At 42.2% G+C, this 27098-nt stretch overlaps 2 protein-coding genes across 3 annotated transcripts in view; one reads left to right on the top strand and one right to left on the bottom strand.

The window, feature by feature from the left end:
• NTAN1 (N-terminal asparagine amidase) lies at positions 1–25156 on the top strand. 2 transcript variants are annotated; one of them, XM_075564264.1, is made up of 10 exons: positions 1–132; positions 8632–8734; positions 8811–8876; positions 9177–9285; positions 17573–17646; positions 19502–19555; positions 20074–20127; positions 21304–21401; positions 23237–23350; positions 23819–25156. In XM_075564264.1, exons 1-10 carry the CDS (start codon positions 52–54, stop codon positions 24029–24031), a joined length of 966 nt encoding a protein of 321 aa, XP_075420379.1. In that variant the 5' UTR covers positions 1–51; the 3' UTR covers positions 24032–25156. The 2 variants fall into 2 exon arrangements, with proteins under 2 accessions (XP_075420379.1, XP_075420380.1); XM_075564265.1 differs by lacking the exons at positions 8632–8734; positions 8811–8876 and having other exon boundaries at positions 18–132.
• Positions 24648–27098, bottom strand: part of PDXDC1 (pyridoxal dependent decarboxylase domain containing 1) — a 78375-nt gene continuing 75924 nt past the window's right edge. The window contains exon 23 of the mRNA XM_075564263.1: positions 24648–26318. Coding sequence (XP_075420378.1) covers positions 26056–26318 — 263 coding nt within the window. The 3' untranslated portion in view covers positions 24648–26055. The remainder of the gene's footprint in view (positions 26319–27098) is intronic.

Below are 27098 nucleotides of genomic sequence, written 5' to 3'. Positions count from 1 at the left end.
GGGCGGGGCGCGGTGGCGGACGGCGGGGGCTGAGGAAGCCACCTTCTCGCTATGCCGCTGCTGGTGGAGGGGCGGCGAGTGCGGCTGCCGCAGTCGGCCAGTGAGCTGGTTCGAGCCCACCCGTCGTTGGAGGTGAGCGGGGCCCGGGGGCGGGGTTCCAGTGTCGCTTGCCTTCTCACGCCCCCGCCCCCGCCCCGCTCTTTCCCGAAACGTCAACTTCGCGCGGCCCAGGAGGGGTCGGTGCACCTGGAGCCTTGTAGTCAGAGGGCCCCCGGGATTTGTCCCCGTCTAGATTCTTGGAGGGCATCTGACACCCCACCACCCCTCTGTACGGAGGAGGGAATGGGGGCCCAGAGAGGGTAGGTGACTGGTCCAAGGTCGCACAGCACCGAATCTTGAGGACACCCTGGAACCCCCGATTCCCAGACCGGGCGGCCCAGCATCCGCTATGTAGGCTCCTGTAACAGGCTTCGCCTGGCGCCGCCGCGCTTGCCCACCAGCAGGAAATCTCCCTGGGTGGCGAGCACAGCGGGAAGCCAGAGGGGTGAAGAGAGGGGTGGGGCTGGGACACGGGTGGGGGTGCGGGTGGAGAGCCCAACGGTCGGACGTCCAACCCTTGTAGCCAGAAGCATGGGCCCTGTCTCTCCCTGCTGGGCCGTGGACAGGACCACACCTTGCGGGACAGGACCACATCTTGGGGGACAAGACCACACCTTGGGGGACAGGGTTGTTGTTTTTTTGTTTGTTTTTCTCATCTCCCTTTGTCTTCAACCAGATCTCTGAACACTTAGGATTTGCTTCATGTTCTGATGGAGACACTGGTTGGAAGAGAGTTGTGTGCAAAAAAAAATGTGGGACCCAACATTGTACTTGTTAAGGGGCCTAGTTCTGGAGGAATCAAACCTCTCTTGTGGATTACTGGGTTGAGCCATGCATGCTGGCACTGCCCTCATGGAGGGGGTTGACAGCCCATCGTTGTTAGTTGCCATCCATGGACAGACACTGGGGGTGACCAAGGCCTCGCAGAAGCAGATTGCCAGGCCTTTCTTTCAAGTCCCCTCTGCGTGGCTTCCAACTGCTGGCTCTTCTGTTCACAGCGGAGCACTTAATCCTTTGCACTGACACCACCAAAGATTTCCTGGACAGTAGGCATTTCTGTTTTTAAAATTAAATAATGCCTCAAGTATTTCAAACTATTCAGTGTTGTAAAGAGAAAAAAAAGGGAGGGGACCACTCTGTAATATGACAGAAAAGAACCAACTTGGTTGGGGGATTAGGGAAAATTCTTAATGTTTTCCAAAACGATTGTAGAGATTGTGATTATTTTGTCTGTCTCCTCATTTTGTCTTCTCCCCCTTTAGTCTGTCTCCCAGCATGTAAACTTCCTGAAAAGATTGAAATGTGTGTCTTCACCTCTGAACCCGCAGAGCTTAGGGCAAACCTGGCACAGAGTCAGTGCTCAGTAAATATTTGTTACATAAATGAGTGAACAAGATGACTGACCTGAGATCTGGAGGATGATGGGAAATTACTGACAGGAAGAAGGTGGGCTGTGTTTCTCAGCTTGCATTTCATGATTAACAGTAGTAATATTGATAGAGGGGGTGAAAGAGTTAGCTTGTTGTTAATCAAAATACTAGAAGTATAACATAAATTTAAGATTCCTTTATGTTAAATTTTAAACTTAATTAGTAGTGATGTTCTAACTCAAGAGGATGGTAAGCAAGACCTGAAGGGAGAGTCGTCAGGCCAGGCATGGTGGTATTTGCCATTTAGATAAAACGTGGGCTCATGAGGCTTCAGGGGATGGTGTTCTTGGTGACCTCTGGAGAAATAGAGATCTAGGTAATTTCTTTTGGTTATTGCACAACCTGCTTTTTTTTTTTTTTTTTAAGAAAAAGAGGATCACTTGCATCCTGTGATCATTGCAAAACCTAATAATCACTTCTTGCAATCATTGTAACACCTGTTTTTGGTCATAGTTTAGGGCATATAACTTGTTTGATTTTCACTGGAATTTTGAAGCACTTTGAATGGAGCACCCCTCACCATTTCTGTTTTGTACTTCAGAATTTCTCTAATCTACTGGGTCTCTGTATTGGATAAAACGGTGACAGGCAATCACAGACCCTTGTGCCCAGCATCAAAATTAGAGGGCTTGGAAAGGTTTTTGAGCAGAAAAGCACTGTCACAAAAATCAGTGTTTTGAAACAATAACAGCCCCTGGGTAGAAAGTATTGGGCAAGGGAGGGGAAATGATGGAGTCTGGTGGCACTCTCCCATTGAGTGAGCTGTTCGGGTTCCAGCATTGGGCAAGCCCATCACAAACTTCCTCTTTGCATGTTTTCCCGCCCACTTACCAGAAGCAAGAGAATCAGCAGCACATCCAAGCCATTGAGTAAGTGGCAGTGTGGCTATCCAGACCTAGCAGTGTCTTACCCTAAATCTTATGCTCATTATTAGATGTAAGATATTTTAGGACTGAACTAAGCCAGAATGAGGGGAAATGAGACAGAAGACTCAATTTGGAGAGCTAAGTAAAATAACAATTTTGATCCACCTTTTACAGTTCAAAGCACCTTCATATTTGCTCTCTATTGATGATGCTTATCAGTAAGCACTGGAATCCTATAACTACAAGATCAGTAGTTCAAATCCACCAGCTACTCCAAGGCAATGGTTCTCAATCTGGGGTTTGTGACCCCTTTGAGGGTAGAACGACCCTTTCACAGGGGTCACCCGATTCATAACTGTAGCAAAATTACAGTGATGAAGTAGCAACAAAAATAATTTTATGGTTGGGGGGGGTGTCACCACAACATGAGGCACTGTATTAAAGGGTACAGCATTAGGAAGGTTAAGAACAGCTACTCTATGAGATCAAGATGAGGCTGTCTGCTCCCTTAAAGATTGATAGGCTCAAAAAGCCTTGTAGGGTTGTTGTGAGATAGATTCGATTTGATGGAAGTGAAGGGGTACAAAGGAAGAATCAGCAGGGGTTTACAATCCTTGAGGTGACAACAGGGATTCGCTAAGACTGGAGTCAGCTAACTTTATGGCTCATAGCCTGTCGGCCAAAAATGGTTTTTATATTTTGGAATGGCTGAAAAACATAAGAATAGTAATATTTCATGGAATGTGAAAATTATATGACATATTTCAGGGCTTACAAATAAAGTTATATTAGAATCAGTCAGGTTTATGTCTTGTCTATGTTACGTCCAAGACTGTAAAACCCAAAAGGCCTAAAATATTTATTATCTAGCCATTTATAGGGGGAAAGTGCTGATACTTAAGAGAAAGGGGGCCTGGTGGTGCAGTGGTTAGGCATTTGCCTTCTAACCAGAAGATCAGTGGCTTGAACCCACCTGCCTCTCTCCTGAGAAGTCTTGCTTCTGTAAAGTTTACAGCCTTGGGAGGACAATGGGGCAGCTTCACTCTTTCTTATAGGGTCTCTATGAGTCAGAATAGACCTGGTGACAGTGGGTTGGGTTAAGAAAATAATGCCATTTGAATAGGAATTGGAAAAAAAAAAAGGAACTGGGAGAATTTGAGGGTAAAGATCTTTTAGTAAATATTAGTATCCAGAGAAAGAAGTTGAGAAAAGTGAGGCTATTTGTATTTCAGAAAGAATGAAGTAAAAATATGACGATTGTATATTTTTCTCAAAGAAGAGAAGCTTGACTACACTTTTTTCCAAGTGAAAGACCAAAGCAACATACCATTTTAGGTTTGTGTCATTGGCTCTTCTGATTTTTGTTTTTACATGGGAACTTCAAAAAGATCATGGAAAAAATGGTATTAAAAGATAACTAGAAATTGTGATAAGAGTTGTATGAGTCACTGATGATTTAAAAAAATGACTAGAACTTTTTTTCTATCAACTTTTTGAAGCCCTCTTTCATTTTTCCCCCTCTTATATTTTTTGACAAGTAGTGGGCATGGTTTTAATGATTTTTGCTCTTGCGAATGAAAAAGATTCATTTTTCCTAGAACAAAATCATACCAATATGAATGGGGGTGAAGACGCGGGGTGGAGCTCCAAAGCCCATCTGTAGACAATTGGACATCCTTTCACAGAAGGGTCACAGACAGGGTGCAGTATAGCACTGATAAAACACACAAGTTTCCTCTAGTTCTTTTAATGGTTTCTACCCCCCCATATCATGATCCACTTCTCCTTTACAAATTGGACTAGATCAGAACATGAACACTGCTACTGATAAGAGCCCGCAACAAGGAATCCAGGATCGATAACCCCCTCAGGACCAACAATGAGAATAGAGATACCAGGAGGATAAGGGGGAGCTGGGAGGAGAAAAGGGGAATCAGTCACACAGATTGACATGTAACTGCGTCCCAGGAGAATCAGTCACACAGATTGACATGTAACTGCGTCCCAGGAGAATCAGTCACACAGATTGACATGTAACTGCGTCCCAGGAGAATCAGTCACACAGATTGACATGTAACTGCGTCCCAGGAGAATCAGTCACACAGATTGACATGTAACTGCGTCCCAGGGGAATCAGTCACACAGATTGACATGTAACTGCGTCCCAGGGGAATCAGTCACACAGATTGACATGTAACTGCGTCCCAGGGGAATCAGTCACACAGATTGACATGTAACTGCGTCCCAGGGGGAGGAACAGCAAAAGTGTGTGAACGGTGACAGAGGATGATGTAAGATCTGAAAATAATAATCAGTAATTTATCAAGGGTTCATGGAAGAGGGAGGGGAAATGTGCTGATATCAAGGGCTCAAGTAGAAAGAAAATGCTTTGAAAATGATGGCAACATATGTAAAGTGTGCGTGACACAACGATTGAATGTATGGGTTGTGATAAGAGATATAAGAGCCCCCAATAAAAATATTTAATTAAAAAAAGGAAAAAGATTCATTTTTGACAAATGACTCAACAAACATTTAAAAAAATTAAACAAATGGTTCTGCCTTTTGGTGGTAACCCAATTGTGAAGATGATAAAAAAATCATTTACTCCCTCCTAGAAAGAGCAAAGCAAAACAAATTAAAAGGCTATACAGAAGGGCATTTTGAATCTCCTTGGTGTTACTTTGATTTAAGGTGGAGTGAGAAATGGCATGCAAATAAAATAAAAAGTGGCCATATCTATTTTCATTAACTTCTATACCGAGCCAAGCTATCTGGCATTTTACATGACCGTTTGCATCACCTTTAGTGTGCATTTCAAGTTGAGTGAGTCATTTTAATGACTGTTTTGTTATCAAATAATAAAAAATTACTCAAAGAAGATATGTTAGACTGGGTAGACTAGAGAAACAAATCCAAGGATACTCATATATGTATAAGACTGAGCTTTATATCAAAGAGCAATTTTATATTGAGAGAACGTCCCAGCCTAGTCCGGATCAAGGCCTTAAACCCAGTATTAGCTTATATGTCTGATACTAGTCCATAAATTCCGCATGAAGCACATGCAATGATGCAGATGCAGGAGGATCACAGGAAGGTGGGTAAAAAGTCTTCTGGATCCAAAGCCAGTGGAAGCATCTCAGTGCAGGTGTGCGTCTCCACCTGGCTCCTCAAGCTCTGTGAGTGTCTCAACAGCAGGAAGGTGAAGCACAGAGTGTGGCCCACCTCCAGGGAGAAAGAGAGGGAGTTCCCAGAATCCTCCTGAGAAGGCTATGCCCATAAGAAGAAATCATCAGGCCATGACCTGATTGACAGGCTAGACTCCACCCCTACACTTATTTTTCAAGTTGACAGGAAATTATCTAACTACCACAGAAGGGAATACTGTCTAATCAAACTAGTCCTTATATTTATTAAATCTATTTTATTAAGTAACTAAGCACAACCTAAAATAGCACCAACTCAAAAAACAAAAACAACAAAAAAACTTCCATCGATCGAGTCAATGCTGCCTCATAGCCACCCTCGTGAGTTTCTGAGACTCTGTTTACAGGAGTCGAAAGTTCATTCCTTCTCCTGAGGCGCTGATGGTGGTTCTGAACTGCTGACCTTAGAGTTAGCAGCCCAGCCATAACCACTGTGCCAAATGACACAAAGCTTCTCTGAGACTATAAAAATGTTCCTTCCCTAGGTTGGGCGATACATAACCCATTGCCATCTAGTCTTTTCCCATTCATAGGGACCCTCTATAGCAGTGATTCTCAACCTGTGGGTCGGGACCCCTTTGGGGGGTGGTCGAAGGACCCTTCCACAGGGGTCGCCTAAGACCATTGGAAAACACTTATTCCGATGGTCTTAGGAACTGAGACACTACTCTTCTATCCGTCTCCAGTTGGGTCTGCCCACATGCAGAAGTGCCCGCCTACGAATACCCGTTGTTAAGACTTACCTATCCTACACCATGCTTCAAAACAAAATTTCATTTATTTGTAATTTGAAATATTTCACAATATATAATTACAGATCGTTTTTGTGATTAACCACTATGCTTTAATTATGTTCAATTTGTAGCAATGAAAACACATCCTTCATATCTTATATTTACATTACAATTCATAACAGTAGCAAAATTACACTTATGAAATAGCAATGAAAATAATTTTATGGTTGGGGGGGTCACCACCACATGTGGAACTGTATTTATTATAGGGTTGCAGCACTGGGAAGGTTGAAAACCACTGCTCTATAGGGTTTCCGAGGCTGTGAGTCTTTCTGGGAGTAAGATCGTGGTTGGTAGGTTTGTATCCCTGATTTTGTCATGAGCTGTCCTACGCCTACCTGACTGCCACCAGGTGTAATATTTACTCGTTTGAGTAAGAATGTGCACCTTAAGGAGTTTACCTGTTGTCAGTCAGAAGGAAAATGTGATACATTTCAGTATTGTATCAATTTGACAGTTTTGAAAAATATACACAGTTCTATTTTAATTCAAGAATTTAACCACGTACAGGCTTTTGCTGCATAAGAATTTACAGAAATACTCTGTTAGAAAAGTTTTGGATACACGAGGGATCCCTTATATTGCTTTCTTTTCATCATAACTGCTGGTGCATCGTAGTTAATCCTAAGTGTATCGGCAGTTCTGAGGGAGAAACATGAAGCTGCCTGTCCTGGAAAGATGTGTAGCCCTGGGAGCCTTAGGGCACAGCTCTACTGGTTTTCAGGGTTGCTGTGAATTGTGATTGCTTGCCAGCAGCAGGAGTAGTGGGAGTAGTAGCACTACTACTAGTAGGATATACAGAACATAGAACAAGGACAATAATAGTAAGATTCTCGTGTTTGTGCTGTTCTGATACAATCATGATAATGTGGGTGCATTTCTTCCCAGTCTTTTTACCTGTGTTAGGGAACCCTGGTGTCCCAGTGGTTAAACAGGTGGCTGCTAACCAATAGGTCATTGCTTTGAACCCACAGGAAACTTGGTAGGAGAAAGATAAGGGAGACTGCTTCCTTAGAGATTTCAGCTTCAGTATCGCTTCTTAGCCTTTGGCTAAACTCAAGTGTGGAGATTACAGCCTCAAAGACCCTATGGGGCAGATCTACTCTGTCCCGTAGGGTCAGTAGGAGTCAACGGTACAGCAGTGGCTTGATCTATATTTTAACATTGTTGTACTAACAGTCCATTTATAACTTTAAAACAAAATTTTACACTTATATCTTGCTTTTTTGGCGGGGAAATTCTACTTTGTCACATAGGGTCACTGAGTCAAAAATAGACCCAGTGACACCCAACAATCTTGCTTTTTAGTTAACATTTCAGAATTATTTCCCTATATTCTTCATTTTTAAAGATTGTGCATTTTGTGGTTGCAGGCTGGTTCAGCAACATTTACGTACCTTTCCTATTGCTTCTCATTCTCAATAATCAGCGTGCCTCATTCTCAATCACCTAGTGATGTCAGTCTTTCGGGGTATCCCTTAGTGTAGATGTCCAGAAGTAGAAGTACTAGGACAAAGATAAAAAAAGGTCTCAACCCTCTTTCTCTTTAAGGAAAACAACGAAGGGCTATGCTTTCTGAGATACTCATACACTATTCCATATAATCTGATTCTCTTTAGAATTATAAAATTACTAAGTCTCATACTCTGTAGTGAAGAACTGTGGTCAAACATTTTTGCTCTTATTCCATCAGTCGTAAAACCAAACATTACCCTTACATCAGTTCTGACTCATAGCAAGCCTAGATAGCAGCGGCTCTCAGCCTTCCTCATGCCGTGACCCTTTCACACAGCTCCGCATGCTGTGGTGACCCCCGACCATAACATTACTTCCATTGCTACTGCATCACTGTCACTGGGCTACTATTGTGAACCAGGCACAGGTTGGGAATCGCTGCTGTACAGGGTTTCTGAGACGCAGTCTTTCTCACATGGAGCAGCTGGTTAGTTTGAACCACGGACCTTGTGGTTAACAGTCCAACACTTACTTCATAGCACCACAAGGGCTCCTTATAGGTAGTGTATCTTACTTTATAGATAAAAAGGCCAAAATGTCATTTTTTTTCATGGTTCCAAATTACTAATACAGTAATAATATTATTACGTTTTTTTTCACCCTGTGAAATCCTACACCGTCGTAGCGTGTATGTCCTACTTAGAATGCACTTTGGCTCTCTCTGCCTCACTAGCTATTCAGTTCTCACTAATTTACATCATTTTTTTTAATTAAACAGGAAAGAGCCAGACTTCTCAGAGGTCAGTCTGTTCAACAAGTGGAACCGCAGGGCCTTCTGTATGTTCAGCAAAGAGAGCTGGCAGTGACCTCCGCAAAGGATGGTAGGTTAGGAAGCAGGACATTGGGCGTGATCATGCAAGGCTACTGGATATTTTATTTTATTTCTTTTTCAAACAGGCTCCATCTCCATTCTGGGTTCTGATGATGCTACCACTTGTCACATTGTGGTCCTGAGGCATACAGGTATGACGAGAGAGATGAGGGAACCATTACTGAAACTGATCCAATCGGGACGATTTAATTTGATTTGCGTTTTCTGGTGTCCTGTTTGAAGCCTGACCTCACTTACTTTTTTCTAGTTTGCATGGGATCTCTGTTGCCCTGGCCAGAATGGTTTGGCTCCACGGGCAGCACAAAGTTTTCTTGTTTGTTTGCTTACAGGATATTCAAAGTTGAAGCGGTCCGAATGGACAGGAGTAGATTTGGCTTGCATCCTGGGTTCTCTTCTGGAATAACATGAATCGTTTCTCCCTTGTTCTTCAGGTAATGGGGCTACCTGCTTGACTCATTGTGATGGAACCGACACCAAAGCTGAGGTGCCCTTGATCATGAACGCCATAAAATCCTTTTCTGATCACACTCAGTTTGGAAGGTGAGCTCCGTGATGGCCTCTGGGAACAGAGGAAAAAACCCTCGACAAAATTCCAGTCACATCGCATGTCAACACCATAGTGTCTGACTTGGCTCCCTAGAGCAGATCTTGGTACAGCTTGGCAATTAGTTGTTATTGAGTGAGTGGAATATGGGCATAGGCAGAGTTTTAGAAGGTTCCATTTGTAGTGAAATTTTAGGTTTTCATGCATCAGACTTTGCTATGTTAACTGTAGACGTGCGCCCAAGGACATAGCAATGAGCAGAACAAATGGAAAAACCTTGGTCCCAAGATGTATGTACGAGGGGGCTTCAGAAAGTGTGGGAAAATATGCCATTATCTTTTAAAAAACAGTTTCATTGACACATAAGTTACCATACAATTTAATGGTTTGCATACATTTAAAACAGTTGTGCATTTATTTTATTAGGGGCTCATACAAGTCATTACAGTCCATACAGCCATTCATGTGTCAAGCACATTTGGTACATTTTTGCCCTCATCATTCTCAAAACATTTGCTTTCTACTTCAGCCCTTGGTATCAGCTCCTCATTTCCCCCCCTCTCTCCCTTCCCCCCCAAAATTAATTTTAAAACATTTTTTGTTGTTCACTTTGTGTTATTTTAATTAATCATTTTATTGGGAGCTCTTACAGATATAACAATCCATAATTTAGTTAGATAAAGTATAATTGTACAATTGCTACCACCATCAGTTACAAAACCTTCTGTCTTCTTGAACTCTTTGATATCAGCTCGCCTTTATCCCTTCCCCCCCTTACCCCCAGGAGCCCTGATTATTATTACATTAATTTATTTTTTGCCGTATCTTAAACCAGTCACCTGCATATTCATCTGATGTTCATCCCGAGTTGGGTTGTGCAGTCATCATTGCTCTCATCTCCCTCTTGAGTGAGCTGCTCTGCGCAGGAATGCTGCCCTCGGGGTTTGGTGTGCTGGAATGAGGTCTGCTCTCTCTCACCCTTTCCCGTGGATACACAAACAATACCCTCCTCTTGGGTGAATTAATACTCTGGTGCCCCACTGTTGTCTTTTTTATCCCCCCACCCCTCTGTGGGCCTTCAAGGCATACTGGGGGTAGGAGGCATGTCTCTGCACAAGTGCTACCTGCATCTGTTCTCTCTTTTTTTTTGATAGTGTGTACATCATTGGGTTTGGTCTGGCTCCTGCTAGAGTCTCTGGTCCTCAGCCCGGGGACTGTGTGTTATGTGCTCTTTCCCCTATGCCTGCTCTGCTGTTTGAACTCACTTCAGTGGAGTCATATCATATTTGCCCTTTTTTGCTTGGCTAACTTCACTCAGCAGAAAATCCTCCAACTCTTTCCACAGACGAGGTGCTTCATCTTTTTATCACTATTTTTTAGGGATGTGTAGTATTCCATTGTGCCTCTGCCAGAGTTTTTTAATCCATTCGTCTACTGATGGAAATTTAGGCACAGCGATGAACATTGGAGCGCAGATGTCTGGTTGTGGTCGGTTTCTTATTTCTTTGGGTGTAAGCCCAGTAGTGGAATTGCAGGGTTGTAAGGTTACAACATTTCCATCAGTTTTAGGTATTTCCAGTTTGCATTCTATCGTGGCTGTACATATCTACAAGACCACCGCCAGTGAATGAGAGTTCCTATCTCACCACAACCCCTCCATTTGTTGCTTTCAGATTTTTAAAATTGGGCTGTCTTTGTGGGTGTTATGTGGTATCTCAGTTGTTTTCATTTGCATTTCCAGGATGGCTAATGATTGGGTACATTTTCTCATGTTTATTGGCCATTCAGGTTTCCTTCCTTGTGAATCTTCTTTTGTTTGTTTTTTTAATCATTTTATTGGGGGCTCATACAACTCTTATCACAAGCCATACACACATCAATTGTGTAAAGCACATCTGTACATTCATTACTCATCATTCTCACCCTTTGCTCTCCACCCTTTGTGAATCTTCTGTTCAAGTCTTTTGCCCACATCCTCAGTGGGCTATTAGTTTTTTCTTTATTGATCTAGAAGTTCTTTGCTGATTCTGGGCGCCTTCCCATTCCATATGAAGTTGGTAGTCAGTTTTTCCATTTCTTTCAAAAAAGATGCTGGTATTTGAATCAGGATTGCATTGAACTTACATAGTGTGCCTTAGGTAGAATTAACATATTTTATTGAATCTTCCAATATTGAGTCTTCCACTCCACAAGCATGGGATGTTCTTCCATTTGTGAAGGTTTCTTTTGGTTTCTTGTAATAATGTTCTGTAGTTTTTCCTGTACAGATCTTTTCTTTCTTTTTTTTTTTTGATTAGGTGTATCCCTAAATATCTCAATTTATGTTTGGCTATTGTGAAGAGCACTATGTTTAACACTCCCATTGACTTCTGCTTGTTGATCTTATAGCCTGTCACTCTACCATATTTCTCTATCACTTCCAGCACTCTGATTGTAGAGCCTTTGAGTTTCTCAATGTATAAAATCATCTGCAGTTAACAATAGTCTCACTTCTTTCCCCAGACAAATACCTTTGATGCCCTTCCATTGCCTTATGTTTTTAGCTAGGACCTCCAGGATGATGTTGAATCAAAGTGGGGATAAGGAGTATCCTTGTCTGGTCCCCTTTTTCAGTGGGAATATTTTAGTCTTTTCTCCATTGATTGTAATTCTGGCTGTTCTTCGTATATAGCTTGTATTAAATTGAGGTAATTTCCTTCTACTCCTATCTTCTTGAGTATCTTAATTAGGAATGGTGTTGAATGGTGTCAAATGCTTTTTCTGAATTTATTGATATTATCATGTGGTGGATATAATGTTGATAGTGTTGAACCACATTTGTATCCCTGTATGAATCCCACTTGGTCATGATGAATTATTCTTTTTATATACTTTTGTATTCTGTTGGCCAAAATTTTGCTAAAGATTTTTGCATCAATGTTCATTAGAGATATCAGCCTATCATTCTCTAGTCTTGTGGATCCTTGCCCAGTGTTGGTATCAGTGTTAGACTACCTTCATAGATTGTGTTTGGAACTTCACTGTCCTTTTCTATGCTCTGAAAGAGCTTGTGTAGAATTGGGGTCAGCTCTTCCCTGAGTGCTTGGTAGAATTCTCCTGTGAAGCCATCTGGACCAGGACTTTTTTCATTTGGTAGTTCCTTGGTAATCTTATCTGTTTCTTCTTGTGCTATCAGTCTGTTCAGGTTCTTGACGTCTCTATGAGATAATCTGGTGAGGGTTTTTTCCCTCAGGTATTTGTACATGTCATCCAAGTTGTTGTATTCATTAGAGTACAGAGCTTCTTAGAACTGTGTAATGAATCTTTTAATTTCATTAGGGTCTGTGATAATTTCCCGTTTCATCCCTTATCCTGGACATTGATGTCTGCTGTTTCCTGTCTTGGTTATATTTGCCAATGGTTTGTTGATTCTGTTGATCCTTTTAAAGAAATAGCTTTCTACTGCGTTGATTTTTTTTGCATTGATTTCTTGTTTTCCCACTTGTTTATCTCCACCTGATTTTTATAAATTTTCTTTTGCTATTGGAAAGATTATTCTGTTGACTCTGTTCCAACTGCTGATGCTTTTGTCAGAGAATATCGACCATAAGTCTCTCTTCCTTCTTCATATGTGTATTTATTGCTATCAAACATCATCTGATAACTCCCTTTGCTGTATCCCCTAGATTTTTGTATCTTGTGTTCTCTGTTCTCATTCTCAGTAGTTTCTAAAATTGTCCTAATTTCATCTCTAATTTGGGCAAGTGTCCACTCATTTTGAAGACGAAAGTTACTTATCCTCCAAGTATTTGCCCTTGTTTTTTTATTTCCTTTGTTAATTTCTTGTTTTATGGATTAGTGGTCAGAGAAGGAGGTCTGAGTGACCTCTATGTGTTTGAATACTCAAGTTTGACATGTGCCCAGCATGTGGACTATTTTTTGAATACATGCCATGTACACTTGAAAATACTGTTTTTTTTGCAGTTGGATGACAAAAGTATATTTGAATATATTTATTAGGTCAATTTGTCTGATTGTAGGGCTTTGTTTTGTAGCTTCCTTATTGAGCTTCTTTCCTACTGATTGTCTTTCTCAGAGAGTGGTGTATTGAAGTTTCCTAATATGATTGAACACTTGATTTCTTTTTTCATCTTTTGAAGGATTTGAATGATGAATTTCACAGTCTCTCATTGTGGGCATATTTATTATGCTCATTGGCTCTTGGTCTACTGATCCCTTAAGCATTATATATTACTTATCCTTATCTCTAGTTATGGCCTGCACTGTGATATTTTGCCAGAGATTACGATTGCAACTCCTGCTTTTTAAAAACTGCCATTAGCTTGGTATACTTTTCAATAGCCTTTGATCCTCAACCTGTTTTTTTTCTGCAAGCTTGAGATGTGTCTCTTGCAAACAGCAGAGGGATGGGTTTCCCCCCTAACCCAGTCTACTAGCCTTTCTCTTTTCATGGGTGAATTTAGACCACTGATCTTCAGTGTTATTACATCCATCTGGGTTCTCTGCTGGCATCTTGTACATTTGTGTTAGATATTTTTTTTTTTACCTCCCTTAGCAGTATGATGTGTATGTGGTGGGGCATCCATTTTTGCCTTCTTTTTACCATTGGGCCAATGATATCTTGGGCATTGCTATCAGTGAGTTGACTTTTGGGTAGTGTTACACTATGGTGGTTTTATGTTTGTGCTCTATGGATGTTGGTCTTCTGTCCAAATTGAGTTGGAAGTTTTTGTAGTGCTGTTTTTTTTTAAAATAAATGTATTCTCTAAATTTTTCCTTGTCTGGGAAAACCCTTACTTCTCCGTCTATTTTGATGGATAGTTTGGTGCGATAGAGGATTCTTGGGATACTGTTATTCTCCTTAAACTTTCAGAAACGATTCCAATCCCTCCTCTTCATGTTTTTTTTTTTTTCTGATAAGTCTGAACATCTGAGTACCCATATAGATGACTGTTTTTTTCCACCAACTGCTCTTAGAATTTTCTCCTTTCCTTCAGAGTTGGATAATTTGACTACAATATGCCTTGGTGTATTCATCTTGGGGTTCTGTTTAATTTGTGTCCTCTCTTTTTCCTGGATGATTTTCTGGTTCTCATTAGTTGGGGAAGTTTGCTTCCAGGAGTTCTCTTGCTATTTTGGCTGTTGACTTCTTATGTCTTGTTCTGGTATCCCAATTCTTCGAATATTGCTCCTACTGATAGCATCACTCATTGTTTGCAGGTTTTATTCTGCTTCTTTGATTATCCTATATACTCAAGTATAAGCCGACTCGAATATCAGCCGAGGCACCTAATTTTACCACAAAAACTGCAGTAAAACTGTGCTGAAAAACCTTGGCTTATACATGAGTATATATGGTATCTTGTTTGTTGAATTCTGCTCAGCTGTCTTCGAGGTCGCTGATACAGTTCTTTGCTTCTTCCAGCCTGTTGGTAAGTTCTCTTACCTTATTTTTTAATTCTGTTGCATGGTGTCTTAACTCTTGTATTTCCCTTTGGTATGTGAATTTTATCCTATTATTTCCTTTTTCTGTATTGATTCCCTAATATCCTGTATGACTCTAAGCAGCATTCTAAAAATTTCTTTCTGTGATGGATCAAAGTCTGCTTCTTCTTTGTTTGTTGCTAGGTTCAGGTCCTCCTTGGACATTGCATTTTGTTTCTCTTGCTTTCTTTTAGTGGTTGCTGATATAGATTGTTTTCTGCGTATCATTTTGGTGGAGCTTGTCATCATTTTCCTGGGAGTCCAGGAACCCTGTGCTTTCTCTCTGGGAGGCTATTAAGATTGACTCTAAGAACTGACTGGAGTTAATTGTGCTCTGGTGTCAGGCTGCAGCTCTATCTTACTGGGGTTTTATTCTCTCGTGAGACACCTAGGATTATCTCTTTGGAGGGAAAGCACAGGCAGGCGGTTGCATGTGGGCAGTGAGGGTGGTGCTGGGCAGACCCATCGCACAGGAATCGTGTTTGGCAGGTCAGCATGGGGGGAGTGTGCAGTGCAGGTGGGGGCCAGAGGCAGGAAGCCACATAGCGCAGGTGGTGCTGGCTGAGATGTCCCAGGAACCAGGACACAAGTCATAGCAGCTCCATGGTGTGAGTGGGGGTGAGGGACGCTGCATAGAAGGCTGGCCCATGGGTTGGAGCAGAGCCCTGGAGTGCCGTGAAGCCTAATTGCACATCCCGGACCTCCCACTGAGCCCTCCAAGTCCCCTAACCCAGCAACTGCCGCAGAGCTCTTGACACAGGTAAGAGCTCAGTGCCATCGTCCTAGAAGTCCCCATTTCTTCATTTTTATACGCGTTATTAATAGTTCCCCACCTTCCCCAGCATCCCCTAAGAAACAATTAATCTCGTTACTGTCTCTACAGATTTACTTATCCTGGATTTCATATAAAGAAAGTCATACTAAAAAACTCAAAATAATAACATAAAACAGAAAAACCTCAATCCCAAATAAAGCAGAAATAAAAACTAGAAGTAATTAGAAGTGGGTCAGACTGGAAAACAAATGATACAGTATTAAAGTTTAACCTAGCTATATCTGCATTAATTCACTTTCTGATGCACTCAGAGGGTAAGATTGTCCAAGTCTGTGGTCAGTGGTCCCCCGTGGGGACTCTGAAATGGACTTGGGCTTTCACTATCATCCCTAGCCTTTTGCAAAATGGGTTCTTCAAATTTAATCTCTAATACAGTTCCCTTTTCTGATCTTGGATTTTATTACAGTCCTTGGACTATACAGGCTTTTGTCTTTCTTTCCTGTGGATTTAGGTGCCATTATCTTTTTGTGCCATTTCCCATGATACTTTTTTATGTCCCCTCATTTTCTGGTGTCAGGTGAATCAATAAACAAACTATAACCAACTAACCAATCAGTTGCCCTTGAGTCAGTTCCAATTTCTAGTGGCATTATGCGAATCAGTGAAACGCTCCAGAGGATGTACTGTGACTGATTTTTGGGTGGGGCTGTGCAGGTTGTGGGGAATGTGCATTACTATTTGTGCCACACTGAGGCTCCCCTGTAGTTGTAAGGTGTGGAAAAGGTGATCAGCAGATGAGTGTGGGCAACAAATGAGGCTGTGTTGTAGGAGGCATCCGGCTGATCAAGGTGTTTACTAATGGGTGACTATTTAGTCCCCTGTGCCTCTGTAGACAAAAGCACTGCAAAATGACTGTTATTTGTGACTTTGCTGCTAAAAGCATTGAGACATAACTCAGTTATTTATGATCTCTCTGAGGCTCTTTTAAATCTTGCATATCCGTGTGATTGTCTTTGAACCTAGTGCTTTTATTATTCTAAGGTTAAGAAACTGTGACTAGTTAAGTAACATTTGCATAGATAAGAGTTTAGGAATGTTTAAGTTCTTTGATGTTTGTCTCATAACCAATTCCCTTGTGTAAGAAGAATATAAAAACCAAGCTTCAAATACACTCGGGACTTCAGCCCATCAGATTGAAGTCCTCCGGATCCCATGCTTTGTACATATCTCTTTCTTTTCCTTTCATCCACACGCCTCACTTCGAACCCAACTTGATGCGGGATGGCTGGTCTAAATCCCCGCACTGTGTGAACTGAGGGACTTAAGAGTCATATGCAGCTGCCTTTGCACAGTGTGACTGCCCTAGGATGGGCTCCCATGGACGGGGATTTTAGAGGTATTTCTTAACCCAGGAACACTTTTTTCCCATCTTGAGTGGGTCACAGTGAAGGGAGCTCTCTGGAGAAAAGGAGAAAGCCTGTGCTCTAGACAAGCCAGGCTCCACTTTACAGCGTCACGGTCTCTGTCTCTATAGAGTGTAGACACCCTGCTCTCAGCAAACACTAGGCATCTAGTGGGACACCACATGGTAAGTGTCTCCGCAACCCTCCACACAATGGGCTTCTTTTCCGGTAGTCTTAATCTCTCTTAAGTAGGGAAATTGAAAGAACTTTGGAATCATCCTACTGTGGGCAGGTAAATAATTGATAGAATTGAAGAATGTCTCAATTCTCTGCATCAAGGCCTCACTATTATGACCTAGAATTCCTCCCCTCACTACCAACCCCACCACTACCACGATCACCACCACATACGGAGCTAGGCAGAATCCCCAGAAGCTTGCCTCTAGTCAGGGCAGCCTTATCCATTCACCAGTGTGCCCCCCAAGTACTGTTTGGAAAAGGTTGGGAAGCAGGGCTCCGGAGCAAGGGTTATGGAAGCCAGGAACCAAAATTCAGGGCGAGACCAGTACACACTGCCGTGACCTGTGCTGGCCTTTGACCACTGTTCCCTCTCTTTGCCAGACTGGAAGTTCATCTCGTGGGCGGCTTCAGTGATGATAGGCAGCTGTCACAAAAACTTACTCATCAACTTCTCAGTAAGTTCATTCCCCCTCTAAATTTGATTAAAATGTTGACCAATTTTTTTGCTTGGCTAAAAGTCCCAATTAGTACAAAGCCTATCAGGGACACCCCTATGTGAGGCAACATAAGAAACAGGACCCGCAGCTCAGAATCTTCCCATAAGGATCGATTCACACAGGACTAATGGGGAAGAGTTCCTTTGAGAAGAGCAGGTCCATGCTGAAAAGTAGATGCTGTGAGCTGCAGGAGATGGAAAGAACAGGAACATGAAACTTCACTCAGTAGTAAATTCTCCCACCCCAATAAAGTGCTTGGTGTGCACGTGCAGTGAAGTAGGCACGCTCACAGTGCCAGAGTATCAGGCAATGAATGCAGCTTCTCAGCAAGTTAACTTGGCGGCGAGGCTTAGGTTCATATCCTTCAACCCAGTTATTTACCTTACATGAACCTATTCCAAAATAGTAATCTGAAGTGTAGACACAGAGATTTAGGCCTGAAGATAAGCAATAGAGCATTCCTGATAGTAGGAAACATAGTCATAATTCATGTCAGTGGGGGATGAGTGATGCAATAAGCTATTTGTGAGAAGGCTTATTAAATTGGAAAAAAATGCTTTTATGCAAAGGGGTTTTAAAAAGTGTAGAAAAATTAAATGAAAAAATATGGGATTTTTCCATGAGCTTTTCCTTTTTTCATTTAAACTTTTTATTGTGACTTAGGGGAAGAGTTATAGAGCAAATAATGAATTTTACATTCAACAATTTATATATATAATTTTCAACTCATCCCTTTCAATCCCTTCAATACATCATCACTTAATCTCACTTCTTATATTTTATGTTCTGTTCCCCCTTCTTTCCTAACTGTCCATTCTGGGATATAAATGTGCTGTCCTTTTGATTTCACATGGTTGAATATTGTAACATGGGGTTGAGTTCTATTCCAGACTTGTAGGGTGACCATAGTCTTCTGTGATTCTGAGTCCTGTTCCACAATCCCCCTCTTCTCTAAGGCCGTCTGATGCGGTCTTCTTCAGAGCAGTTAATAGTGGCAGCCAGATCCCATCTACTTCTGGGCTTATGTTTGTGGAGTCTGATGTTGGCATGGTCCATTTGTCCACTAGATTGTTTACCTTTTTGTTTCTTAAAATTGTTTTCTTCACTTATTTCCCCTCTGGATGGGGACAGACTAACACTTGCGCCTCAAATGGCTCCTCACAAGCTTTTAGACCCCAGTTGATCCTCACCAAAGTAGGATGTAGAACATTATCTTTGGTTTTTGTCATGTCATAAGACCATAGTGTCCCAAATAAAGAACTTTGCATGTGTTTTGTTTTGTTTTTAAAGACTTCAGTGTCCCCTAGATTAGTCCACAAAATGTGTAAGGTTCTCTCATACAAACAAATCAGGATAAGAAATTATCATGTGGTGTGAAGGGATACACAATTATCTGTAATGTGAACTGAATTCTGCATAGAAAGCAACACTGAATTTTAACTTTGCTGAGATTATAGGTACGTAAACCTACTTTTTCATACTTTCCTATGTTTTCCAAACTTTTTCCAGTGACCCACCCTCTCATACTAAGAAGGAAAAGAAATTCTAAGGAAAGAATAAATAGCTTCTGTAATGAACTTTATCCCTCAAAGTTCTCCATTTCCTTTAAGCTGGAGCCTAAGAATGTGTGCCAACGGCTGTCAGGGCTCTCAAAGTCAGTACCTATGGGCTGATAAGACAGCAGCCAGATGGGTTGCTTAGAGGGTGTGTTGCTCAACTGGTTCTATCCCTCCCTCCCCGCTCTTGACTTTCTCAGTATGTTTTGCTAATTTTAAGTAACTTTTAAAATTCAGTTTAAAAATTCTAATTATAGGTGAGTTTGACAGACAAGAAGAGGACATTCATTTAGTGACATTATGTGTGACAGGTAAGTTCTGCAATCTTTCCCAAACTAAGCAGTAGATGTTAGGAACTGTTGCTGTTACCCTTAAGGCAGGACCAGACATGCGGACCTTGCAGGTGGAAGAAACACAATTTGTTGACCTTTTGCTGCTTTCTGTGCTGGTCTTCCCTGTCAGAATCCTTCCTTACCCTGCAGCCCCAGGTCCAGTTCCTGTTCAGCCTTCCTTACCACGGTCTGCCTCAGGGCAGTTCATTTTGTCATCCTGGGGCATACATATCAGAAGCTGGCTTTACTCTTGGGAAGGGGGAGGGACTTGAATGCAGACTGAAGCTACCACTGGATAAGGTTCGTTCCTAAAGGGGCTGTGTTTCAATGTAAATCTCATCACTCTGGGCTTCACCAGGGAGGCCAGGACCCAGTCTCAGTGACTTTGTGTTTCTCCCTTTGTAGTAGGGTTTCCCTCTTTATTATTCAAAATGAAAACAATTGTTTGATGTTATTTAAAAATTGTATCTAAAAGAAAAAAATTTTTTTTTGGCTAGAATTAAATGATCGGGAAGAAAATGAAAGCCATTTTCCAATCATTTATGGCATTGGTAAGTAGTGTGTGTGTTTGAGGTTTGGAGGTCTGGGAGGCTTGGCTGAAGTGACTGCGCAAAACCACAATTCCCACTGCTGTGGGTATACTACAGATTTTATTTCAGACCTTAGCACGCGGCTTAACCTTCTGTACAGAACAATGTCCATGTCATCCTGGGACTTGGAAGACTAATAAGGTAGCAGGCATAAAGCACAGCCCCCTCCTCCATGATGAGCAGCCCATGCCAGCTGTTGGCAGGCGCTCTGCTGCACCCCTCTGGAAGGCTAGGGGTGTGTGTGTTTCTCTAGCCAGTACATTGGGGAGCAGATTGAGTTGAACATTTTAAACTTTTTCTACACAGGGTACCAAGTAAGATTTTGATTGAGAAACAAGATCCTAGAAAAGAGAATGTAAAGCCAGCAAGCTAAAGGAACTCTTAATGCCCATCTAGCCTTTGGGACAGCCACTGAGACTCGAGCTAGATAGCAGGCGCCCTTTGCACGGGGCTTCCGCTGGTCAGTAACATGCTGCTTAGCTGAGCCATGGGTATACAAGGTGTTCATGGCTTCATTCTCTTAGCTTCATGCCTAAAATATTAAATAGTCAAAGTTTTAAACCAATAAACCCCCTGGGCTTTGCCATGACCCTTGGCCACCATCCCATCGCCAGCCATAGACATTGCATTTGGTTGCAAGGCTAAAGCACCTGGCCCCAGTGCCTGCTTGCAGAGAGCTGGAGCCCTAGGAAGATGACCCTCTGGGCATTCCTGATTTGGCCTCAGCCATTTTCAGTAAGAGGCTAGGCTGAAAGGTCACATTTTCTTTTGCTGTAAAGGGGCAGCTACAGACATGAGTCCTTTTGTTCAGCTTCCATTCTTCTCTCTTTGAGGGAAATTTTATTTTATCCATACACTTAAGTATGATGAAATAAATGTAAGACTATGCAAATTTTCATGGTACTCTTGCCAGAAGCCCCAGTGACGGCATGGTTATGCATTGGGCTGCTCATGCATCAGCAGTTCGAAACCACCAGCCGCTCTGTGGGAAAAAGATGAAGCTTTCTACTCCTGTAAAGAGTTAACAGTCTCGAAAACCCTCTGGCAGTTCCTGTCGGGTTACTGTGAGTCCAAATCAACTAGATGGCAGTGGACGAGTCTTTTGCCAATTCAAAGCCGTCTTGTCATCCCTCACAGCTGTCAACATTAAAACTGCAGAAATTTACAGAGCCTCCTTCAAGGACAGAGGACCAGAGGAGGAGCTGCGTGCCGCGAGAGCCTTGACAGGAGGACCAGTGAGTCTGCAGTCATCTGTGTCACAGACTTAAGGGGAAGGGAGGGAAGGCAACAGATCCCAAAGCCTTGAGGTTTAGAGCCTACAGAAACGAAAAGTTTCAGCCAGCTTTGGAGCTATAAATGATCAGGGGCCCACAGAGCCCTGGTAGCATAGTGGGCTATGCGCCGAGTGGCTGACCACCAAGTCTGCAGTTTGAGCCCACCAGCTGTTCTGAGGGAGAAAGACGAGGGTGTCTATTCCCATAAAGATGTAAAGTTTTGGAAACCAAAAGAGAAAGTTTTACCCTGTCCTATAGGGTCGCTAAGTCTTAGTCGACTCCCTGGCATTGAGCTGGAGTTTGACCCCATCCTCAAACATACAAATAAGCAAGAGTAATGAATGACCTTACATTGTAAGTTTAAGACCCCGCTTCACTCCCTAAGATGGCAACCCTTCCTAATGCCGCGGCCCTTTAATACAGTTCCTCATGTTTTAGTGACCCCACCAACCATAAAATTATTTTCATTGCTACTTCATACCTGTACTTTTGCTACTGTTAGGGATCAGGTGACCCCTGTGAAAGCGTCATTCAATCCTCAAAGAGGTTAACAGGTTGAGAACCATTGCTCTATGAGGTTCAGGTAGGGAGAAGCAGGTGTGAATCCACAGCATCCAGAGCCAAAGAGAAATAGCTCTTTTATGTTATAAAAGTGAGGCCAGGAGGGGCAGAAGTGTGTTCTCCCCACTGCCCGCGGGATGGTTTACTCTTCTGCACAAAGTCACTCAGCACCAATTGGCTTGACTGAGGTAGTTAACCTAACAGAATGATCAGATTAATTTAAAAACCCTTGATTTCCTCAGGGTGCCTTTTAAGACAGAATTTTAAATTTAAAAGCTAGACATAAAGACCTAAGATGAACATTTTGACTTTACAAGTTAGACATAAAAACTTCAAATTGCAACTTTGAAAGACCCGTGCTTGTCCACTGAGAGTGGGTGAAAGAATGATCTGACAATGCTCAAAGTGTGGAAAATAGAGATGGCATTCAGAGCACCCCAAAGCACCCAATGAATCTGCCTGTTTAGGAATGCTGGCACTCCCACTAGAAAATGTTTGAAAGGGGAGCTGATATCAAAGGCTCAAATAGACAGTAAATGTTTAGAAAATGATGATGGCAACATATGTACAAGTACGCTTGATATAATTGATATATGGAATGTTATAAAAGCTGTAAGAGCCAATAAAATATTTAAAAAGGAAAAAATTTGATACATAGGAACATATTTGCGTCTCAAGAAGCCAAACTTGAACATCAGTAACAAAGTTAGAAATACCACTGGGAGAATGTGGGGATTCAGAAAATTGGTCACTTGGCAAACTAGCTTTTTATAAACTGCCTTTTCCTTCCTTTTGGTAAGGCAGTAGACATTGCGTGCTTTAAGTCTCACGGTGATTCGTTGCTTGGGTAGAAATACTAAGTGTTTTAGACTTGCCATGCGGAGCAGGCTTCAGTCAGACACGCCAGGGCTCGAAGCCCAACTTTGATGCTTCCTGGCTCAGGGGACCTTGGGCTCTGTGCCCTATTCTCTGCACCTCAGGTTTTCACCCAAAATGAAGGAAATAGCCATTTTCCTGCAGGACTCTTATAGGACTAAATGAAATAATGCAGTCACTCACACAACATAAAAGTGGACACATTGCAAGCATTCAGTTAAGTGGCAGCTTTTGTTAGGATGTGAGACAAACCTTCTAAGGCTCCTATTATCCAGATACCATACAGCATCGACTACCCCGTAGGGTTTCAGAAGTAGCAACACCCTTTCCATTATAGTCTTGAAATGTCCTTTTTTTAGATGATTAGCATTTACGATGCAAAGACAGAACAACTTCGCATAGGACCGTATTCCTGGTTGCCGTTTCCACATGTGGATTTCTGGTTGCAGCAAGATGATAAGCAACTACTAGAGGTGAGAGTCTACTGGTGGCCAAGTCTGAAGGCTTGATGTCTTCAGCTGTAAGACAAAAGAGGGTTAGACTAGGGAGAGCTGTGTCTCCTTCGGCAGGCGGCTTGTAGTGTGCCACTGGCACCTGCTTCGTCTGTTTAGCTGCTTTGCCGGCAGGGGGTAAGAAGTAATGTCATGTTTAGAAATCTGCAGCTCAGGTGGTGCGCTTGTACTCATTAACCCAGCACCTCATTTCTGATGTAACTTTACATCCATTGGCAAGTAAGCACTGGGCTGGCTGCCAAATTCAAGGTTGGCAGTTCAAACCCACCAGCAATCCCTTGGGAACCTGATGAGTAAGAATGGCTATGGGTTTAGGCGTTTTATACATATATACAATGTATAAAGAACACTGCAAGCATATTTTATGACAGCTGTATCAAAGCGAGAGCAAGGTCCTTCTCTGCTCATACCCCAAATCTTATTTTCCAGAACCTCTCCACCTCACCTCTGGCTGAACCCCCCCACTTTGTGGAACACATCAGATCTACTTTGTTGTTTTTAAAAAAATACCCATCTCCAATGAACACACTGTTTCCTGAAAATAAAGCTCTACTCTACAAAAAAAATGAAGATGGTTTATGGGAAAAGAGCTCTTCTCCTCCAAACCAACATCAGAAGTTGTCAAAGAGAACCCCTTTTTGATGTGACAAAGAGCACTGGGGGTGGGGGTGGGAAGAGTGCTGACTCGGGATCTACATATACCCTCTGAGTCTTAGGTCTCCTCATCAGTATCTTTTGAAATAAAACATTATTTTGGCAAAGGCATTTGTTTAGATTTAGTTTATGCTTTATTGAAAAGAAGCTTGTCTTTCTGTACGCATACCTTGTCTCACTGCTCTGAAAGCAGTAATTTCAGATACTTGGGTCTATCTACTTCTGTTATATTAGTGCAAGTAAAATTCTGTGAGAATACCTCAGAAGGGCTTATTTAAAAATTTTTTAGCCCTAAAACATTTTAGAGGCTTTCCCCAAAATTGATGTATTTCTTGTTAAAGGAGGTTCAGAAAGAGGATTTGGTCTTTGCTGTGTTCCAGTGCCAGAGGAGATCAGCTACTAGGAGAGTAAATGGAATCCCTGAGAGTTAGACAGAGCCACACATAAATCTGCTTTTTGAGGTATAAGGCCATTGAAATGTCTTGATTATTTAGCAACTTTTTTGTTTTCTGGAGTTGCTGTCCAAGAGGAAACCCAAGTTCACACAGTCACAACGTTTATACAACACCCCACGAACAATAGGATGCTCAACCGAACTCAGGGGTAACAATTCCAAGAACTTTTATTGAAACCAACATTCAAATAGTATCTCAAGGGTGAAGTTTTGTTTCAGCAAAATCAACTTAACAATTTCAATTATAAAAACATTTAAAAATTAATCTTGTTAGAGGTGATAATTTAGCCCTCCTCAATTTGATCTACCATACTTCATTGCACCAAATAAACAAAAAGGGAAGACTTTTAAATCATCTGGAGGAAGATAGAAACGCTGTACTTGGATGAGTGCCGAGTGCCAGCGATCACACCATCGAATGCCATCGCAGGCTCAGTGTCCTCTGAGGCTTCCAGCGCTACAGCCATGGACTGGCGTGGTGCCCGCCTCCAGATCCCCACAGCCTGGCTCTGCTGGGCTAAAAAGGCACAGCGACACGACTTGGGGTTTTTTATTTTTGGTGAAAATGTATAGAATAAGATGTCATTACTTGTAATAAACCAGAACTTATGCACAAGTAAAAATGGGCAGTCATTAGAGCTTCCAATTATTTTTTTCAGTAGTTTGATTCGTTTAAGAAAGAATTTTTCTAGTTAATTTCTGAATTGGACCCAACAGGGTGAGCTGCTAATGGAACAGAAGCTTCATGAATGTACAACAGGCCAGATAGAGATATACCCTTTGTAACTTCCATGCAACCGAGGTGCTACATAGTCTATTTAACACAGTGCCTTCAGGGTAGCATATGTCAAACTTTTAGAAATGAGCAGAGAATTAAAAATACACGGATACCTAGACAGAGTCAGGGAGAGGCTTCACAGCCACTGTTCACCGGGAAACCCCTTCATGCGTTTACGCAGATCGTATACAGTGGGAGCAATGGGTACATGGCAAGGAAAGTCACGCGGAGTGCTGTCCCGCCCAACTTCCTTGCTAGCTACCAAGCTTGAGCGGACAGTCCTTAGTTCATTCTCTAGGAGACCAACTGTGGCAACTGGATCCAAGGAAATACCACTTGTAACAGGTGGCAAATGCTGCCTCTCCCCTCTGTGGAAGTGCAGCAGAAACCACAGAAAGCTCTCAAGACGCTGCTCTGCGAGGAAGCTGTGATGAGCAACCTGACACTTACACTGAGGTTCAGACAAAACGGCAAGTGTTTCAAGTGGCGAGGCATTCCAAGTTGGTGTGTGAATAAAGTGTTTATGGTGATTGAGGGGAATGGTATGAGAACAGCAGCTGGATAGAACCCAACAATTGTTCACTGCGCTGTCCACACACAATCAAACATAGCTGTAGCTCACCTTGGAAACCTTCCTTTCGGCTACATGTGTGTACAGAAATCCATTAAAGTACAAATAACAGTCACTCCTACTGGATTAAGATGTGGCATAGTTCATTTTCCATATGACTTCATCTCTTTGAACCATACTCAGTACAGTCTCACACCCAATACTGACTTTTATCTTAAGTTCTCTGGTTCTTCCACTTGGGAGAAGTCATTTCTTGGGTGCTGGGCATTCTCTTGGAGGGCCTTAGTCTGGTCTGCTTCCTGTGGACTCGGAATCTTTGGGTGCTGTGCAGGGTGCTGAGCCTCTGAGGTGTCTTGCTCTGGGCCAGCAGACAGGGGCTCCATCTTTTCTAAGTCTTCAGTGTGACTGACAGAGCTTGTTTCACTTACTTCATCGGAGCCTCTTAGGAGCCCTCGTTTGAAAGGCTTCTGACCTAAAAGAAAGATGGAATAAACATCACTGAAAGTTTAGTAAAGGGCACTAGTGGTACTGGTTCTAAAGCCTTTAAGGAGGTGGGGAGAGAAACGAATGCTGATGTGTCGGGCACTTTTTAAAAAATTAAAATGAACAGTTTTATTAGCACTTTATCCACGTGTCATACAATTCAATAATTCAATCAATCAAAAAGAGCTGTACAATTGTCATCGTATTCAATTCTAGAACATTGCTTCTTCCTTGTACTCATTACTCATATAATTATTCTTTTTCCTCGATTGTGGCAAAAATATGCACAACAGAACATTGTCTAATTCTACAATTTCTACTGGTACAATTCAGTGCCCCTTAGTGCTGTACAAACACTGTGTCTGTGTCAAAATGATTCCACCACCATTGACATAAACTTAATGCACCCTATCGCAACAACCCTTTGCCCTTCGTCTATGGTAACCACTGGTCAAGTTTGGTTTCATTTTCCCCCCTTGTTTTTTTTTTTGATGCAGTATTCACATACATACTTCCCTGGTTAAATTGCTTTTAAAATGAGTTGTATCATCACTATCAGTTCTAGTGCTCTCTCCCACGCCCTATCTGCCAACTTCTCACCCCCACATCCTCTATAAACCACGGCATCAGTGATTGTCTATGCATCTACTCCTGTGCTTCACAAACTGGAAGACTCAACAGAAACAATCAAAACAAAGTGTTAAGGATAAAATAATAATATAAAGATACAAATACAGACAGCCTGCCGCGCGCGTCGCGGGCGTGGAGC

This window comes from Tenrec ecaudatus, chromosome 12 (genome assembly GCF_050624435.1).
Source record: "Tenrec ecaudatus isolate mTenEca1 chromosome 12, mTenEca1.hap1, whole genome shotgun sequence".
NCBI lineage: Eukaryota > Metazoa > Chordata > Mammalia > Afrosoricida > Tenrecidae > Tenrec > Tenrec ecaudatus.
Note: the sequence above shows the minus strand (reverse complement) of the source record. Positions and strands in the feature narration are given on the sequence as shown.

Coding starts and splice junctions, on each gene's coding strand:
- NTAN1 (XM_075564264.1), top strand. CDS start 52: ATGCCGCTGCTGGTGGAGGGGCGGCGAGTGCGGCTGCCGCAGTCGGCC. Junction 17,647..19,501: donor ACTTACTCATCAACTTCTCA/GTAAGTTCATTC, acceptor TTCTAATTATAG/GTGAGTTTGACAGACAAGAA. Junction 20,128..21,303: donor TCCAATCATTTATGGCATTG/GTAAGTAGTGTG, acceptor CATCCCTCACAG/CTGTCAACATTAAAACTGCA.